Raw genomic sequence first — 18,350 nt, forward strand, 5'->3', positions numbered from 1 at the left:
CCATGCGCCATCTTTCCTTCCTTGATGTCTATAACAAGATGTATGTATTGAGGTCCCGTTTTAGACAGCTAGGAACGCCCCCCCCCCCCCCCCCATATATAAATGACATAAAATCCTGTTTTTCTCATCTCATGTCACACCCCTCCTTTCTCAAACAATATTTTGAAATAAATTGCTAGTGTGAAGGTCAATCAAGAGTCTGTGCTTTACTTGTTAAAATCAGGAGCAGAATACACGCAGAGAATGCAGAAATATAATGGATTAGTGCACTAAATAGTGAACAGGGTGTGGTTTTGGACACATCCCGAGTTTTGCGCCGAGCGAGTGGAACAAAACAGCGGCTGCGGCGCACTGGCGCCTCTGAGCGCACGCGGTGATTGGGTCTATTGTAGGGCTGTTCGATTCCCAGAAAAATGCTTAGAGTCGACTCTGATTCTGATTCAAGGCAGTGGGATTTACTTGAGTCGATTCAAAGAGTCAGTTTCCCCACAATCTGTTTTGTAGAGGACGTTAAACACTAAAAAAAATAGATGTTGTGTAATAAACCAGTCTATATGTCTTATATATAATGAGTATTATTATTATTCTTATTATTCTTATTATTATACACTATGGTCACTGGCACTTTCATGCCAAAGGGGTTTTGACTCATTTATTTCATATGCAATGATTTGAATATATATATATATATATATATATATATATATATATATATATATATATATATATATATATATATATATATAAGGTTTTAGTAAGTAGTGTCAGAATTTCTTCATAACTCTATAACTCAATTAACATAGTTTATTAAAGTTAGATAGATCACCTTACCTAATAGTGTGTTGTTGCTTTTCACTTGTTTTCTGGGGCATATGAGATTTTCACTTGCACTGTGTATTCTTAACTCTTAACCCAGTATTCCAAGGATCAGCTTCCCGAATCCATAAGAGCCATAAAAATATCAACTTTGATTTTTTTTTATTTTTTATAGTGAGCTCTGTAGGTGGAAAGTTCCGGAATAGAATTGTCTGATAAAAGGATGTAATATTATTGTGCATTTTTAAATTTCACAACCTAATATTATTAAATCTGTCAACAGGTTCCTGGCAGCATGATGATTGAGAGGCTAGTAAGTGTTTTCTAAGGAAGTAAGGCACACATGTTGTCCTTGTGTCTGTGTGGGTTTCCTCTGTGTTCTCTGGTTAACTCTTATCAATCAAAAACATGACAGTAGACGGGCTGAAGAATCGAATCCACCCCGTGTGTGTGAACAAGCGTGTGGAACTGGTTATGTCTGATCACCCAGTGTGATCATTCTCTGTAAAGAGCTCACCCTGACCCTGAGCAAAGCGTTTACCGAAGCTGGGTGGATGAATGAATGAAACGAGTGTCTTCTGTGCATGAATCAATACCACAGAGTCGACTCCCAATGCTTACGAGTCGACTCGCACCGCTCCAGCCTATTGCCCATGTCTGTGCTGCTCCTGCTGTGGTGTACAGACCCAGCTGAGCACATTTCACTGTTAATGACACTGTTATATGGCGGAGCGGCCCTTCATAGGGGCGGGTGGGATACGGCTCAGTCACGGAGCGCACGATGGACCGAATCGATCGAGATTATCGGTGAACGATGATCAAAGCTGCCGTCAGCTCCAGGACGAGGAAACGCAGACGAAGAAAACAGGTTAGTGTTTAGCTTCAATTTTAACTTCTTTAAACTTCAAATATCGTCACACGACCCCTCGATGAGACTCGTTGAAACGCTGAAACTTGTTCGTTGGCTTCGTTTTGCGATTCACTTAACGCTTGTCATCCACAGTAAGATGCTTAAATTAGCTAGTTTTTGTTATTATTAGCTTTCGGGAAGCTAGCAAGTGTGGACATTGACCTTGTGCACCGGCTTCCACACACGCTAACCGAGGAATACAGATATATATTTATATAACCGTCGTAGCCGTTTATTTAAAGCATTTTAACATTTAAAGTATGACTTTTATATGTTAGGGGGGAAAAAATAGCACGGATTCGCTCACTCGGCTTTCCACAGCGACACTAACCGGCTCCTGTGGAATGCCGCTAATACGGTTAGCTTTAAGCTTATTTCCTGTCCGCCATCTTGGAGGGTACACTTATATTTTTTCCCCACCTGTATTCTGTAACACCCCCCGCCTTAATTTATAATTGGTTAGTTCTTCACTTCCATATTGCGGATTGGTGCTGTGTATAAACGATCAACCAATCACAGGACGGGAGGTGAGGAGACCTGCTCGAAAGTGGGTGTGAAAAAGAAAATATATATATATAAAAAAAAAAGCCGACACAAACTTTTATTTCATATTAGCCTTATAGGATAACAGTGATGTACAACAGGACATCTTTGAGCTAAAATGAATTGTTTTGCATTGTGGGAAAAGCGAATAATTAAAAGTGAAACAGCTGCTCTACATTTTTTTTAATATCAAGGCTAGAATTGAGGCTAGTCAGAGTGAGCTAGCTTGAATGCTAACAGGCTGTAGGCCCTGTTGCTCTAGCTGGCAGTCATGTGAGAGTGCAGAAGGCCTGACTGGAATTGCACCCGCAAAAAAATAAATAAATAAACACTATTTACGGCTGCTTAGCTACAATAATGTCTCGTGGTTTATAAAACACGTTGCTAAAACTCGTTTCTTTGAGGCTTATTAATTATGAGGGTCGTTTTACTTTTTATTTTATTTATTTATTTATTTTGCAGAAATGTATTCGGTTTGTTTGCAGTTTGCTTGTAACTGAGAAACCTGACTAAAGATCACCGACGACAAACGTCACATGCTGCAAAATATATTTAAAATAATAATGAAACTGCAAAAAAAGATGTACACGTGACATAATTTGTCATCCACGTACCAACACGTAACACCATATTTGTATGTTGTTGTTTATCTTTTATCAGTGAGCCTTTGAATTCTCCAATCTGGTCAGTACGTGTCGCTTAAATAAAGAATAAAACACTACGTGCCGTGCCGATATAGGAAAATAATCACCATGCTGTGCCGATATAGGAAAATAATCACCGTGCTGTGCCGAAGCAGGGTTAGTATAGTAGCTATAAACGCTCAGCTCCATCACCAACCTCGCTTTCTTTCTTTTTGAAGTTAATAAGACCCCCAAAAAAGTCAGCTTGTCATGTTGCATTTCAGTTAAGGGTGCAGCCAGAGCCGATCTTGACCTCCCTGGGGCCCTAAGCAAAATTCTGCTAAGGGGCCCTCTTACCTGCCCCCTGAGCCATGTATTTGCCACACATTCACACTTGCACTGGCAGCACTGCACAGCTAATTTAGCTAGTCAGATAGAGACTAGAGACAGAATCACATCAACTTTACTGTCTTGCGTTTGCTGACTTCAAATTTGAGGAGAACATAAGTTTACCTGATTGCTGTTCTCACATTTCATTCTCCTTTTGTTTCTTTTTTCTCTTTTCATGGCCAGATGGATAGCTCTGATTTATATTGTCATCTACCCAGTAAACATTAACACGCACTGTAAAATGAGGCAGGGGGAGGCGGGGCCTTGCGTAATTTGCGGGGCCCTACGCAACTTGTGTAGTGAGCGAGCGTATAGGGCAGATCGGCACTGGGTGCAGCTTCCCCACCTCACCTGCAAAAGCCAAAGAAACAAGCAATTATTTTGATACCCGATTAATCGTAGATTGTTTAATCGACTCATCAGTAAGTTTTTAACGATTATTCATCAAGTTAAAACATTCTTTTTTATTTATTAGTCGGAATATGTATAATTTAATTACTTCAGTTTTTAAAACAGTTGTTTTAATGAACTTTGAGCCAACATTTTGTCCAACTTAAATCACAAAAATCGTATTTATTATTATTATTATTATTATTATTATTATTATTATTATTATTATTACATTATCTAATAAAGATTTAAAGCTAGTCAGTTAACTGAAGCTTGAGAAGCTCTCTCCGGCTCTTCTTGTGTCACGATATCGCAGGCCCTTATATTAGGTCACATGAGATAAAACGACTTCTCGAAAGCAAAAATATTTGTCGAATAATGGTCGAATAACCATTTCAGCCATACCCTCGATGTACACTTCCAGCTTATCAACTCGAGATTGCCTTTTTACAGACTGACGTCAAATCAACATGACCACTCATCACATCGGAAATAAACAGTAGCGTTTCTGAATTTGAGCCGGGTTACACTGTATTTACTTATCCTTGCTTTAGATCAGTCACCATACAGACATATCTGATAAATCTAAAGATCCCTGACACTGGAGACTCTTCAATAAATGTTACATAAACATTGTCGCAGAAAACATATCAAGTTTTCTTTGTTAAACATCATGAGTTATTTTTTTTAATTAGCCTTAGATGATGCAGATATTATAATAAATTACTTCACTATGTTTTTTTTTTCTTTTCTTTTCTTTAAATTATTATTAACTAAATACAATTTAATTACTTTTTCTGGTAATATTGAATATATATTAAATATATTGTGAATTTATTTTTATTGTTTATCTTTGTAGATATTTACTGACACTTATCTTCTTCACAGTGTTAAACAAAATTGTATTATCCAAATCAATAAGCATATTTATTATGTTCTCGGTTACTTTTAGCTGGCCATATTGTTGGTTGACTATTGCACTAGCATTACTAAAGAGATTGTAGTCTCATTATGAATCAATAATAAGTATTTGTTCTTGTGCAAGTATCAGCGTCTGTTGTTAATTTGTTACTGTTGAACTCCCCAAATATGAGCGAGCTGCATTTGGACATGTCAGTAGCACAGCTGATTAAAATAGGGTGAAGTTAGAATATTGTTGACATAAGCCTCTTTTTAACATTTCTACTAGTCAGCGACATCCTGTAAAAATATGACTGATTAGGTCCAGAGATTTTATTATTATTATTATTATTTTTTTCAGCATTATGAGAGCATATGGTTTATAGTCTCATGGAATGCCAATATCCCCTATGGGTCTGCAAGCTTCTTTTGCTGAGTTAGGTGAAATATCAGAAGCATGACGATGACATGCTTCAAGACAAGTTGTACCGTGTGTTCATGTGAAAGATCTGTGTCTTGTCAGCCAACACCACGCATGTAAATAGCACGGAGGACGTCATCGGAAAGCCGAAAGTGTGTCAAATCTGGTCTAGTGGTTGAAGCCAGTCCCCTGTATCGAATTGGTGTATCTTGCATTTTTTTTTTTTTTATTTAATAATTAATTTAGTTTTTAACAATGATTCTGTCCCTTTAAATAACATATCTATTTAAAATATTCCTTCTATATGCAAATATTGACCAGGTTCGACCTTGTCCTGCATAAAGAATTGCTTAGATTTGTACTTGGGCTTTTTGTTAATCAGACGACTTGGTTTGATTTTATATTAATTGCCCATGTGTCATTTTTCTACCCACAGAGAATGGAAAAATAAATGGATTTGTAGTTGAGGGAGAGGAGACTCCCACTTCCCTTGACCTAGACAGCTCTCTGCACTCAGTGAGCCAAAATGGTGACAAACTCCTACTAGAATCCAACTTGAAACCAAAACCCTCTGGACAGCCCCCACACACTGGCCTGAAGGGGGAAAGGAAAGGCAATAACACTAGTAGAAACAGTATGGACTGCAAAAATGACAAGCCCTCAGAGTTGACCACACATGAGGGCAAAAAAGAGGCCCTGGCACCTCTAAATGGCTTGGTGACTCTAAACTGTGGGCTACTCACCAATGGTTTTCCCAGCAAGTCTGGCACGGACAACGATGGCAGCGGCTCAGAAAGTGGTTACACCACACCGAAGAAGCGCAGAGCCCAGAGAAACGGTAAATCTTTGGACAATGTAACTGCTTCAAGCCAGTTCAAGGCCATGCAGCAGGCCAGTAAGCAAGAACCAGGGTCAGCCAATCTAGAACTGTCGGACAGAACCTCAGCGGTGCAGTTGGAAATCAGCCGAGCCTCCTCAAAGACTGACAGCCATTCCAGTGGATTGACAAAAACTAGAGAGGCAACCACTACCCCACCTGTGCTACCGGCATCTGAGGTTTATCGGAAAAATTCTGGGAAAAAATTTGAGGATAAATCCACTAAAACGAAAGTGACCGCATCAGCTAAAGAGGACTCATGGACTCTGTTCAAGCCACCACCTGTCTTTCCTGTGGATAACAGTAGCGCGAAGATAGTGCCTAAGATCAGTTATGCAAGCAAAGTAAAGGAGAACCTCAATAAGGCAGCCCAGACTGGCACAGAGATTCCTGCCCCTTCTCCGCAGGTACATGGGAGGCCATCGCAGGTGCCCATGTCGGCTGTAAAAACCATCACCTCGGCCAGCTTTAGCAATGGTGATGGCAATCCCTGCCCTCTGCCTGGTCCCCACTTCACCTCAGTCTCCAGTTCCTCCCCCATGCCAGTCGTCTCCTCAGCAGGCTCTGATCATGTAGCATCTTCATCCGGCAGTAGCTGCAATCCCTCCACCTCAACTACCACACACGAGCCCAAGAAGCCCAATCTGTTTGTTTACCCCCTCTCCGCCTCCTCCTCTTCCAATATGCAACTTTCTCTCCCCAGCGGCCGTCAGTCTGACCCTCCACCCAATCAGAAATCTCTGGGTGACATTTTTCAAAACCAGTGGGGTTTGTCATTCATCAACGAACCTAGCAGTGGTCCCGAAGGTCCGGCATGCGGCTCGACGGCAAAGGACAAAACCGGTGAGGCGAGCTTACAGGGAGGCTCCACTGCTGCTGTGGCAACACAGACACACAGTGCCCCCCAGAGGCCAGATCAGTCAGCTTTCGCAGACAAACGGACTAGCACTCAGAGCGTGAGTAAAGGAGGAAACCTAAACCTGTCTGTGGCCATTGAAGGCTCACTTCACTCCTTGAACCTCGAGGTGGATACACAAAAGGATGACCCTGGGGTTTCTGGTGCAATAGCGTTTTGCTCTTCCTCTAAGGATATTGGGGCAGAGCTACCATGCAAGTTGTCTCTGCCCAGAGAGCAAAGCTACACTAAGGGCTTCGAGAGGAGGGCCAGCTGGGACTTTTTTGACCTTAAAGCTGCTGTAGTATATCACACTAAAGGTGAACCACCATCACTTATTCATAACTGCAAAAATATATTTTTACACCTTTTTTAATATGACGTTCTATACAAACACTTATCTAGAAATAAATATGCTTTTGACTTCATTAGAATTAATTCCAGTAATGTTTTGGGGCGCTTTTGAACTTGAAGCAGACTTGAATTTCATTATGCAAAATATTTTATTACACAGGGTTTCGGTCAGTAAGTAACCGATGTCCTTTTGCAAGCGTCTTCATAAGGAATGTTAATACACATGATGATATTTTTTGTTTCTTTTTCAGAAATGGAATCTATTTTGAATTTGCAAAAGCAAGGTGAGTGTCATGTCATATTTTGTATTTCTTATTATTTTTTAAATCCCCGATGTTTTGGTAGGGAAAATGCATTTTATTGGTGGCTATTCCTGATATAAAGGTACTTTTAAAGGGGCACCAAGCTGCTACTGCTGGGCCCTTGATCATGGCTCTCAACCCTCACATGTTCCAGTGTATAAAGAGATACCTATTGGTTATATTGTATCCTAAGCATTCGTTTTTTAACCACCCGGTATCTGACAGCAGAGCAACATCCTTCTTTGGCACATCTTGGTTTTCCTTTTCCGTGATGCCAACGAGTATAACTGAATATCTTTGCTCGCAAAACATAAACTGGAGCATAAATTGAAAAAAATAAAACCATCAGGTTGCCGGGTAGTCGACATCCTGCAGTGCTGTTTGTACACTGGATACTGACAAAGACCATAACGTCTGTTGTCAGTTATGTCCTGTGATCACATACTGGATGTCTGTAAAATCTAGGACTGTATACAAAACCGGCTTAGGTCCGATCTGAAAAACTTAGATTTCGGTGTCCACTATGTGTATATCAACCGTTATGTATCCTCACTTGCTTCAGCACATCCTTAGAAATGAATGTGATGCTTGCATTGATGTAAGATCACCCTAGTCTGTGATTCGTTCAGTTCAATCATCAGGATCAGTGAGGGTCAAACACTGATGTTGGGATGGTGAGGAGGTCTGGGGTGCATTTGGTGTTCCAGTTCATCCCAGAGGTGTTCAGTGGCTCTGTGCAGAACATGCAAGTTCTTCTAGTCTAATCTTAACACACCATTTCTTCATCCTGCTCTTGCACTTGCAGGTTCTGCATCAATAGTAAACAGGAGTTTACGAAAGAAAATCAGATTTGTTTTTACCTCAGATCAGGGCTGGGCGATACGGCTGAAAAACTGTATCACGATATCAGTGTTTCATATCGGTCGATTATAGATAATTATTGATATGTTTTATGACCCATTTAAAATAAGGACCAGGGGAAAAATATATTCCATTTAAACATTTTTTATTTTAAACTTAACCTTCCTCTGATCAGAATCCCCTCAGTTAAGGCTGGGCGGTATGACGGTATATTCCGTTTTCCGCGGAATAAAATGTCTACTGTTACAGGTTTTTCTATTCCGTGCATACCGTGAAATATAAATTAGTGGGCGTGGTTAACCTCACGTGTAGCACGCCTGAATCTGTGAACGATTGAAAAGCGGCACATAAACGTAGATAAGAAGAAAAACATGGAGAAAGACATGCATGCTGATAAAGAAATCCCACGAACCAATCCCGAGCAGGAGGCGGAACTTTTTGTGAAACGAGGCGCCTATTTTTTAAAGTGTTAGTGATATTTAATATATTAAGCACGTTCCTTTTGTTGATTTACCTGAAAAATGATTATTCCGTGATGTATACCGCTACCTTGAAATTAAATAACTTATTTTGTGAAACAGATTTTTGGTCATTCCGCCTCAACTTATTAAGACAGAAATGTCAACAACCAGAAAAACTCAAATAATTACAATGTAAACATAAGTCTAAAGTCACAATGAACACTTAACGATTATCTCTTAAAATTTAAGGAAATGTAAGAAATGCTTAATAAAATACTGCAAAGTGTTAAATATAAACAGAGAAACCTGAGAATTTAGTGCACGTTTAGTGCTAGGAAGGTCACTAGCTGTTCACCTTCTGGTGAATAAAGTGTGTAAAATATGTGCAGTGTTTTGTAAACATAAATAAACCTGAGGTAGACTGAGATACATCTGTAATATAAAGCACAAACCTGATACACTACAGTAACATTGTCTGAAATATAAAACCTGCAGAAATATGAAAGTAGCTGATTTTCTTCTTATTTACAATTTCCTCGCTCGCTGTCGCTCATTTTCTGCTCATCAGTCGCCGGTTACTGAAGAAGAATCCAGCAGACCAGCACAAGACAACAATGCGCAACCAAACATGATACTGTTCCATGATTGGCTGTTAGCGTGTCACTCCCTACATTGCTAGGTTACCAGAAAGTGAGTGCCTTTTGTTAATGCAACCAAACTTCCTTCGCAACCTCTGTTTTCTTCCGACGAAGGATAACGTTTTATCGAACACTATCTTTATTGATATCGAACCCCGTGTCTATCGCGATACATATCATTATCGTTTTATCGTCCAGCCCTACCTCAGACCGGTAATGTGAACGTAGCCGAAATCTGAAATCGGATTCCCGTGAAGCTGCTTTGTGATGGTGGTGTTAAACAGCTAAAAACTGTATTGAATTCAAGTAGCCAATTTTCCTCCCTGTCCTTTTCCAGATCCAAATCGCGTAGTGCTCTACAGTGAATCTAAGAACAGTCCTGATCAGTGAGGCTCAATCTGGACATGCCTCTCCACAGCCGGACTCCGCTAAGAAAAAGATGTGCTTCAAGATATCCCGGTCGCAGCCTCCGACTCGGAACAAAGGCCGCTCTCGAGACGGAGCGTTTAAAGAGGCTGAGTGCAGACTGGATAAAACGGGTTGGCTAATAATGGACAAGAAACGTGGACCTGGAGCCAAGACGCTCTGCCTCTAAACAGGACCTTTTTTTTTTTGTGTTTGTTTTTTTTAGGGATGTTCACAAATTCACAAAACTCATATAGTACGGCTTTTCTTCTAAAAGCTGAGACGGCAGACTTCATCTTGCTGGATGCCCGAGCGGAGGAAACGGCTCGCATCGTGAAAGCACTACGCTCTCGTGTTCGAACACACTGAAATCTTTTAGAGGGGCATGAAAAGACATGACATAAAAACAAAACAACAAAAAAAAACACCCTCTAGTGACTAGGGGGTAAAATCATCGATGATGAGCTGTTCAATGTTTCAGGGGACACAAAAAATACACCGTTTAGGTCGAGCTGGCGCTTGCTAAGGCCTTGGAATAATTGTCTTAATTTTTGCGAAAGAATTTGGACGAGTCACGTTATTGACTTTTGATTTCTGCTTTTTTTTTGTTTGTTTGTTTGTTTTTTCGTTTGTTTTTTTGTTGTTGTTTTTTCATTTCAGTTATACTTTAGAATAGAATTGAAATTCAAGGGTTTTCAGGGTGCACTTAAGCGTGAATAGACTTGCAAACTGCTGTCCGCGTAGCTCCTTCGGAAATTCCGCTAGTCTTTTTGTCTTCTTTTCACCTTCTCGTCCTGCCTCCGCACCTACGGCAGAGACAAAGAAACTGACCTTTTTTTTTTTCTGTCCTTTTCATTTAATATTTTCCTTTTTGTTTTTTAATCCTTAGCTGCCAGTGGACGAGTAGATAAGATAAGATGCACCGCGAATGTCAAATTTGCTTCATCGCCAGTTCTTTCTCAGTTTATTTTCTTAGAGCTGGTCTGTTTTCTCTCTGTATGTATTTTTATTTTATTTTTGGTTTGTTTTTGCACAAGGAGCAGAATCTGCTGTTGTGGTGTGAGTTGTGTTTTTAGGGCTACAAGGCCACCTTTTTAGCATGACACGATAATATGTTTGATGCACACGAACATGCACCCACCTTTTTTTTTTTTTTTTCTCCAACAAGCACCACTTTTTTTTTTTTTAATGCATACATAGTTAAACAGAGCTCTGTTCTTTTTATTGTCAAGGTTTATCCTTTTAAAGCTGAGGCGAGGCTTCGAGCGCTCGGCCTTTCTGCAGCCTGAAGTTGTTCTTGTTCGTTCGTTCATGCGTTCGTTTTCTTTAGCGACAGGAAGCAAATATTAAGATTTAACTTTTTTTTTTTGTTTGTTTTTTTTTCTTTCCCCCGTCTATTTTATCTCATCACAAGATAATTGTTTTCATATATTCTATAATGAGTAGCACTTTATGTATTTTTAAATCGTATTATCTCGACGGGACGTCAACAGGTCGGTGCGTAACGGAAACAGTAGCGATGACAAATAGGATGCTAGTTTTTAACAAAGGACTCGAGGCCCTTGGAAAGGAGAAAATACTTAAAATAAAAAACAAAAAACAGGGAATCATTTTGCAAGGAGAACGATATGAGTTGAGGTGAAAGGAACCAACAGTGTTATTGCCAAAAAAAAGGGTGACTGTTTGCTACGATTTTTTTTTTTTTTTTTTGGTCTAGTTTAAAGCCAAGTGGATCATTTTAGCATTGTGTTCTGTTTTCTCTCTGTCTAGTTTTTTGTTTTTTGTTTCTTTTTCTTTTCCTTTCCTTTTCTTTACAGGGTCATAAACACTGCCAGCTCCAGAGGTGAACCAAAAAAAAAAAAAAACTAACTCAACAGCACTTTTCCTTGCATTTCTTCGTCTTAGTCGCCGCTTTATGTTTTTGAAGCGGTTCATCCCTGGATCTTTTCGCGACACATTTCGCCTCGTCGGTCGGGTCATTAACACGTTACGCTGTAATCGAGATTCATTTCACTTCAATTGCTTTTAAACACGCTGCTTTTTTTTTTTTTTGTTAAATTGTTATAACAGCCTGCTTTCTTTCTATTGTTCATTTCCGCTATGCTGCACCTTCACTGCTTTTTCTCCTTGACTTCCTGACAGCGCTGTCAGAAATCTCTTAGCAAACAGTGTTCGTATCAGATCACCCTAGAAAAGGTAGGTATTATTTGTTGTTTTTTTTTGCTTTTTTTTTTTTTTTTTTTTACGTCTTTCTTTTTTTTTTTTTATTAGAGTAGTACAGAGCCCCATAGGGAAGGGACCTTTTTTTCGCAAAAAAAACAAAACAAAAACATAAATAAATAAATGACTAACAACTTTAAGCATAGACAAATGCTAAAAACAAAATCTTATGAAACCAGAAATTGTGAACATTGTATATCATTTTCTGCTTTCATGAGATGATTATTTATTTTGATTTTGTTTCTCTTGCTTGCACCAATTACACATTTTATTAGGGGAAATAAAGATTTTGATATTAATGGAAAATTATAATGTTCATGTTAAATAATTTTCCATCTTTGTGTTTTTTGTTTGTTTGTTTTTCCCCCCTGAAAAAGAGAGAGTGCATCATGTAATTACTGCTTGCTTTTTCATTTTCTTTTAGGCAAAACAAATCCTGAAGATGAACAATTTTTTTTCTCTTGCACAAAGAATATTTTCCAATATTTTTTTTTTGTTATGTACTTTTTTTTTTTTTTTTGTATTTTGTATTTCATTTGTTTGTGCAAATCTCCCTTCAGGGGCTCTGTAGAGTTGGAGGTGTGCGCAGGACTTTTGATTCGGAATCGTTCCGAAAAAAGCGCAGGCGTTCTGAAACCCCTTGTGCCGTTTTTTTTTTTTTTAGAAAAATCTCGAATATGATTCTGATCATTTTAGAATTATTTTTTTTTTTTCTTCCGTTCTTTCGTCGCAGCTTCTCCACAGCACCACCCAGTGTTTTCTAACTGTTAACAAACGTTACACTGAATTTCTTTCGGTTCCTGATGCACACCTCTAGCTCGGTTAGTTGTGTAGAACCACAGCACACTTTATTTTTTTTCTCTCTCTAACTCTTAAACTCGTGCTGCACGTCTTCTTTCTTTTTCTAACTACTTCTGGCTTGGAGCCGGAAGACTCGGCGGATGCACGTGGCAGAACTCCGACGCACACAAATCCTGTTTCCGTGAAACTCGCACGTCGAGTTTTTTATTTGATCCATACGAAGCACTTATTCCCTGTCGACTTCGGCGCTACTGGCTATGTACACACCGGGAATTCGAACGATGCACATTTAACCCAAACCCTCGATTTCAAGCCCATGCGTTTTAGTGAAGAAGTGCGAGAGCAGAGAGCAGGGAGAGATCAGCATACTGAAACTAGACTGTTTCTTCTGTACATTGGAAACATTTCTACATCAAGCGTATACATTTTTCTACAACATGTCACGTTTGTTGTGCTGTTCGGGCTGGTCTGTCTGTCTGTCCGTCCGTCTGTGTCTGTGTGTGTGTCTGAGCATGTGTATTCGTCTTCATCTAACCGCTCGACGAAAGCTCAGTGTTGAGAACTTGCTGATTCCTGAGTCCAGGCCACGCTGCCTGTGCTTTAAGAACATTTACACTGATCCCATCAGGACATGGAGGAAAAAAAACAAAACAAAAAAACCCCCTCTCTCTCTCTCTCTCTCTCTCTGTTCTCCTTCTCTCCAACACCTTTTAAGTTGTGCCATGTTTTGACTGTTTAAAAAAAAGAAAAAAGTCTGAATGAATATTTGGTTTTACGTGTCGCTCCGGCTGCATTTCCTCCTACAGAAATGAAGAGGAGGGCAACGTCCCGTTACAACAATCTTCATCACTGCTAATAAACTCCATGAAAATCCAAGCTCCGTGTCTCTCTGAATGTTTCCGACGCGAACAGGACGCGCTGACGGACGGGTCTGACGCGTCAGAAACTATCCTCACACTTCACACGTTCATTAAAACCTCGATGCAATTCAGAAAACCATTAAACATACGGCTTAGAATATAAATAAAGTTTACTTCAATGAGTTCAAACACTACTGTGAAGCTGGAAATAACATGATGACATGGAAAAGTCAGACAATTTAATTGATCAAATATTTATTAGGTACTTCGACAGACGTGTGTGTGTGTGTGGGGACAGGTTCTGGTCATATAATTAGAATATCATCAAAAAGTTGATTTATTTCACTAATTCCATTCAAAAAGTGAAACTTGTATATTATATTCATTCATTACACACTGATATATTTTAAATGTTTATTTCTTATCATTTTGATGATTATAATTGACAATGAAGGAAAATCCCAAATTCCGTATCTCAGAAAATTAGAATCTTACTTAAGACCAATACAAAGAAAGGATGTTTAGAAATCTGGGCCAACTGAAAGGTATGACGATGAAAAGTATGAGCATGTGCAGCACTCGATACTGAGTTGGGGCTCCTTTTGCCTGAATTACTGCAGCGATGCGGCGTGGCATGGAGTCGATCGGTCTGTGGCACTGCTCGGGTGTTATGAGAGCACAGGTTGCTCTGATCGTGGCCTTCAGCTCTTCTGCATTGTTGGGTCTGGCACATCACATCTTCCTCTTCACAATACCCCATAGATTTTCTATTATAGGGTTACCGTCTGGCGAGTTTGCTGGCACATTAAGAACAGGGATCCCATGGTACTTAAACCAGGTACTGGTAGCTTTGGCACTGTGTGCAGGTGTCAAGTCCTGTTGGAAAATGAAATCTGCATCTCCATAAAGTTGGTCAGCCGAAAACTGAGATGCAAACTGAAAGAACTCAGAAATGGGAAGTAAAATCTTACGAAGCTTTAGAAATTCGAACGAAAGCTCAACCAGAGCCCTGTTAGCATGGACGTGGTAGCCTAGTAGTTAAGGTGTTGGAAGACTGATCAGATGGTTGTGAATTGGACTAACAAGTCCACCAAGCTACCACTGCTGGGCCCCTGAGTAAGGCACTTAGCTCTCAATTGCTCAGTTGTATAAAAACGAGATGAAACGTAAGCCGCTCTGGATAAGGACGTCAGCCAAATGCTGCAAATGTTAGCCAGCGTGTTTAGCAGGATGCGTTGTGCTGTTACAACCTCCACAGACATAGACCTAGGGTTGGAAATAAATAACGGAAAACATCAACAGTATACAACAAAAACAACCTCCCAGTTTGGTTGTAGCTAATTCCTAACTATTAGCTAACTCTCCCTAATCACAGGACAAGTTCCAAATGGAGAAGGTGTAAACTAGCCTGAACACACTCAGAGCAAAGCATTATGTGCACTCTAGTGCAGAAATAAAAGCTATCAGACACACTGTTGTCTCTGTAATTGGTGTGGAGAGACAGTAACAGTGTCACGCATTGAGAGTGACTGACAGTCACGCATTTGGGTCTTTTCTCCCGCCACACATCGTATTTCTCATGCAGAAATTTTTTTACTATTTATCATATATTTAAAATGCCGCAGCGCTGTCTGTATGGAACCGGGCAGGAATCAAGTGCGTCTCCCCTGGAGCTCTTAGTCGAGCCTGACACTTATCAGCCACTCAAAAAAAGAGGCTACACAATAGCCAATCAGAAAATAGCACTATTGTATCTGGGTAAGATTTAACGCAACAACCAATGAGAAGAAAAAACCCCACATTCATTAGCGATGGTCGGTTTGAACAAAACCTCAACACAAAACAGCTTGTCTCTGGATGGGACATTGTCCTCAATCATGACCCCAAAAATGTCACTCTTGGCTGTCTTCAAAACTTCACAGTTTTTAGTTGTTTTGATTCTGGTTCTGGCATTTTTGTGTTTTCATCTGGCAACATCCTCTTTCTTCGGTGGATCTCTGGAGTTCACAGCATTCCGATCTTTTCTTTTAGCTTTAGCCGCAGAGTCCTGCAAGTTCAACCACCAACGGATGGGTTTAATGGGATTAATGTTAAAGTCAGAAATGAATCAATTGTTTTGATTAGTGGTTTGTTCCTGTAGCTTGTCCCAAACATTGTCTGACTGAAAAACGAACAATTTCTGCATCGATTTAAGCAATATACCGAAACGCCTTTTACAGAACCCGGTCCTGATTCGAAGCATAACCATGGACCAGTTCTGTATTCGATTATGATCATCTGCCCAGTGATCTTTTCTAATCATTTTGGAATGGAAGAACCCCAAACACTAAATGAAATCTGATCAAATATCATGCGCTGGCCGTAAAGAAGGGTTCAGAGATCTGGACTAGACGTTCTTCTTCAGAAAGAAAGTTCGATTTTAATCGTCGTGTTTGATAGAAACCTTGCAAAGAAAGATCCACAGGTCATCTAATGATAAACTGCGGTTTTTGGATTGATAAAGGTTTAAAATTAAAATTCCAACATTAAGCATTTAGTACTCGTGGCAAAAAAAAAGAAAAGAAAACCTCCACATACAAAACAATAGCAGTTTTGGCTTCATGAGAGAAAACGTTTACCTTCCTGTCCTTAGGCTGGGGCAAAAGAGAACTGGATGAACAGCAGGATGCCTCTTGTTCTGCTGCTCCTAGAAAACAACCATGGAGAAGAAGAGGTTGATTCAGAAGAAAATGTAGAAAACCCTACAGCAGTGTTGCTGCTTCTGGAGGATTGTTCTAAATCACTTGAGTTTCTCTTCACAAATCCTTCTGATCTCACAGACCGGTCCTTCCAGATTCTCCAGCGAGCCCTGAAGAGTGCGGGAAATCGATCGGGAACAAATTTACTCAGACACACATTAGACATGACTAACATTAGATCTTTGTTTTTCAATGCGATTCAAAGTCAGTACAAGTCTTCAGTTAATTTAGCTTTATGGTTAGAGTTGTGGACTTGATGAGACCTCCAACTCGTCCCACGTTCAATCGGTTAAAGACTAAACGATGAGACTAAATTCTCTCCTAATGTGTCCAGACACTTCGCGTTTATGTCATAGGAGAAAAGATTAACAGATTAACGCAAGGCTTTTCTCATTCACCTTCATTAATGTGACTTGTGTCCTGGGAGTCTGACAGTCGTCTCTCCAACTTCTCCACGGAGTCCTGAAGTGTTCTGATCTGCTCCATCAGGATGGAGTTCTCAAACCTCAGCTTAGCTTTGGCCACATTTCTAGTGACCTTCTGTTAAATCAACAGGAATGAAAAACAAGCTAATTGTAGCGTAATGGTTATAAAACCAAGCCACATTAGTGTTTAATGTTCATATCTAATCACATCTAAAGCAGTAAGCAGATGCTGTGATTTGAATTAAAGTCACCATGAAGGTCAGGGTGCAGATATCATTTTTTTTTAGGTTTTTCTCACTTACCTTGATTTTCATCTCAGACTCTTTGTCTGCCTCCAAGAGCAGTTTGAGCAAATGCCTCCTTTTATTCCTCCAGAACTTTGGCAGGTTGAAGACAAGTCGTGCTGCTGCATTTTGGATCATTTGCTGAGGACGAATTGCGTTCATAGGTAGACCTGACAGAGGGAGTTACAGTAGTCCAGTCTTGAAATGACAAGAGATTGAACAAGTACCTGAGCAGCCTGTGTGGACAAAAATGGCCGAATCCTTCTAGTGTTGTAGAGAAGGAACCAACATGAGCGAGTCACATTAACAACATGCGAGGAAAAGGACAGATTATTGTCTATGGTTACCCCAAGGTTGCGAGCTGTGAGTGAAGGGTAGATCAGATCGTTATGCAGGAGACTTGTAAGATTCTGACCTGGGGATGAATCGCCTGAGATGATCAGCAGTGCAGTTTTGCTAGGATTGAGCTTCAACTCATGAGCCGTCATCCACGATGATATGACTGCCAGACATGCTGAGATCCGAGCAGAAGCTGTTGTATCTGAGGGTGGGAAATGAAGATAAGTTCATGTATCATCAGCATAGTAGTGGTAAGAGAACGTGCGTGAGGAAATAACTTTACCGAGAGAGTGAGTATACAGTACAGGGAGAAAAGAAGAGGACCAAGTACTGAGTCCTGTGGTACACCAGTGAAGAGTCTGCTCTGAGCAGATGTCATTCCCCTCCATGTTACCTTATATATGAGCATCCTGACAGGTAGGAAGCGAACCGATCCGCAAATCCGAAGACTCCTGAGGGTGGAAAAGAGAATCTTGTTGTTGGACGTGTCAAACGCTGATGAATAATCGAGGACCATGAGGACAGATGACAGTTTGGATGATCTAGTAGCATGTAGTTTCTCTTTTCATCTTGAAGCTGCTTTAAAGCCAGACTGGTTGGGATCTTGAAGGTTGTTCTGTAAGAGATAGACAGACAGTTTATTATAGTCAATGTGTCGCTGTGATTGTGCGTTTGATTGTGTCTAGGTTTGTTTGCCTGAGTGTGCATATGTGTTTGTGTAACTGTGTGCATGTGTGTGTGTGTGTGTGTGTGTGTGTGTGTGTGTGTGTGTGTGTGTGTGTGTGTGTGTGTGTGTGTACGTGTGTGTCTGATTGTGTGTATGATTGTTTCTAGGTTTGTGTGTGTTTGGGGGTGTGTGTGTGTGTTTGGGTGTGTGTGTGTGTGGGTGTATAGGTA

General features: G+C 40.1%; 1 protein-coding gene across 1 annotated transcript; it reads left to right on the forward strand.

Annotated features, from left to right (window-relative positions):
• Positions 1 to 1,466: 1,466 nt before the first annotated feature.
• Positions 1,467 to 13,683, forward strand: nufip2 (nuclear FMR1 interacting protein 2). The gene is made up of 4 exons (XM_027150392.2): positions 1,467 to 1,684; positions 5,430 to 7,085; positions 7,371 to 7,403; positions 9,719 to 13,683. The coding sequence occupies exons 1-4, from the start codon at positions 1,540 to 1,542 to the stop codon at positions 9,769 to 9,771; spliced, it is 1,887 nt and encodes a 628-aa protein (XP_027006193.2). The 5' UTR covers positions 1,467 to 1,539; the 3' UTR covers positions 9,772 to 13,683.
• Positions 13,684 to 18,350: the final 4,667 nt, after the last annotated feature.

Source organism: Tachysurus fulvidraco, chromosome 11 (assembly GCF_022655615.1).
Source record: "Tachysurus fulvidraco isolate hzauxx_2018 chromosome 11, HZAU_PFXX_2.0, whole genome shotgun sequence".
In the NCBI taxonomy this organism is placed as follows: Eukaryota; Metazoa; Chordata; class Actinopteri; order Siluriformes; family Bagridae; genus Tachysurus; species Tachysurus fulvidraco.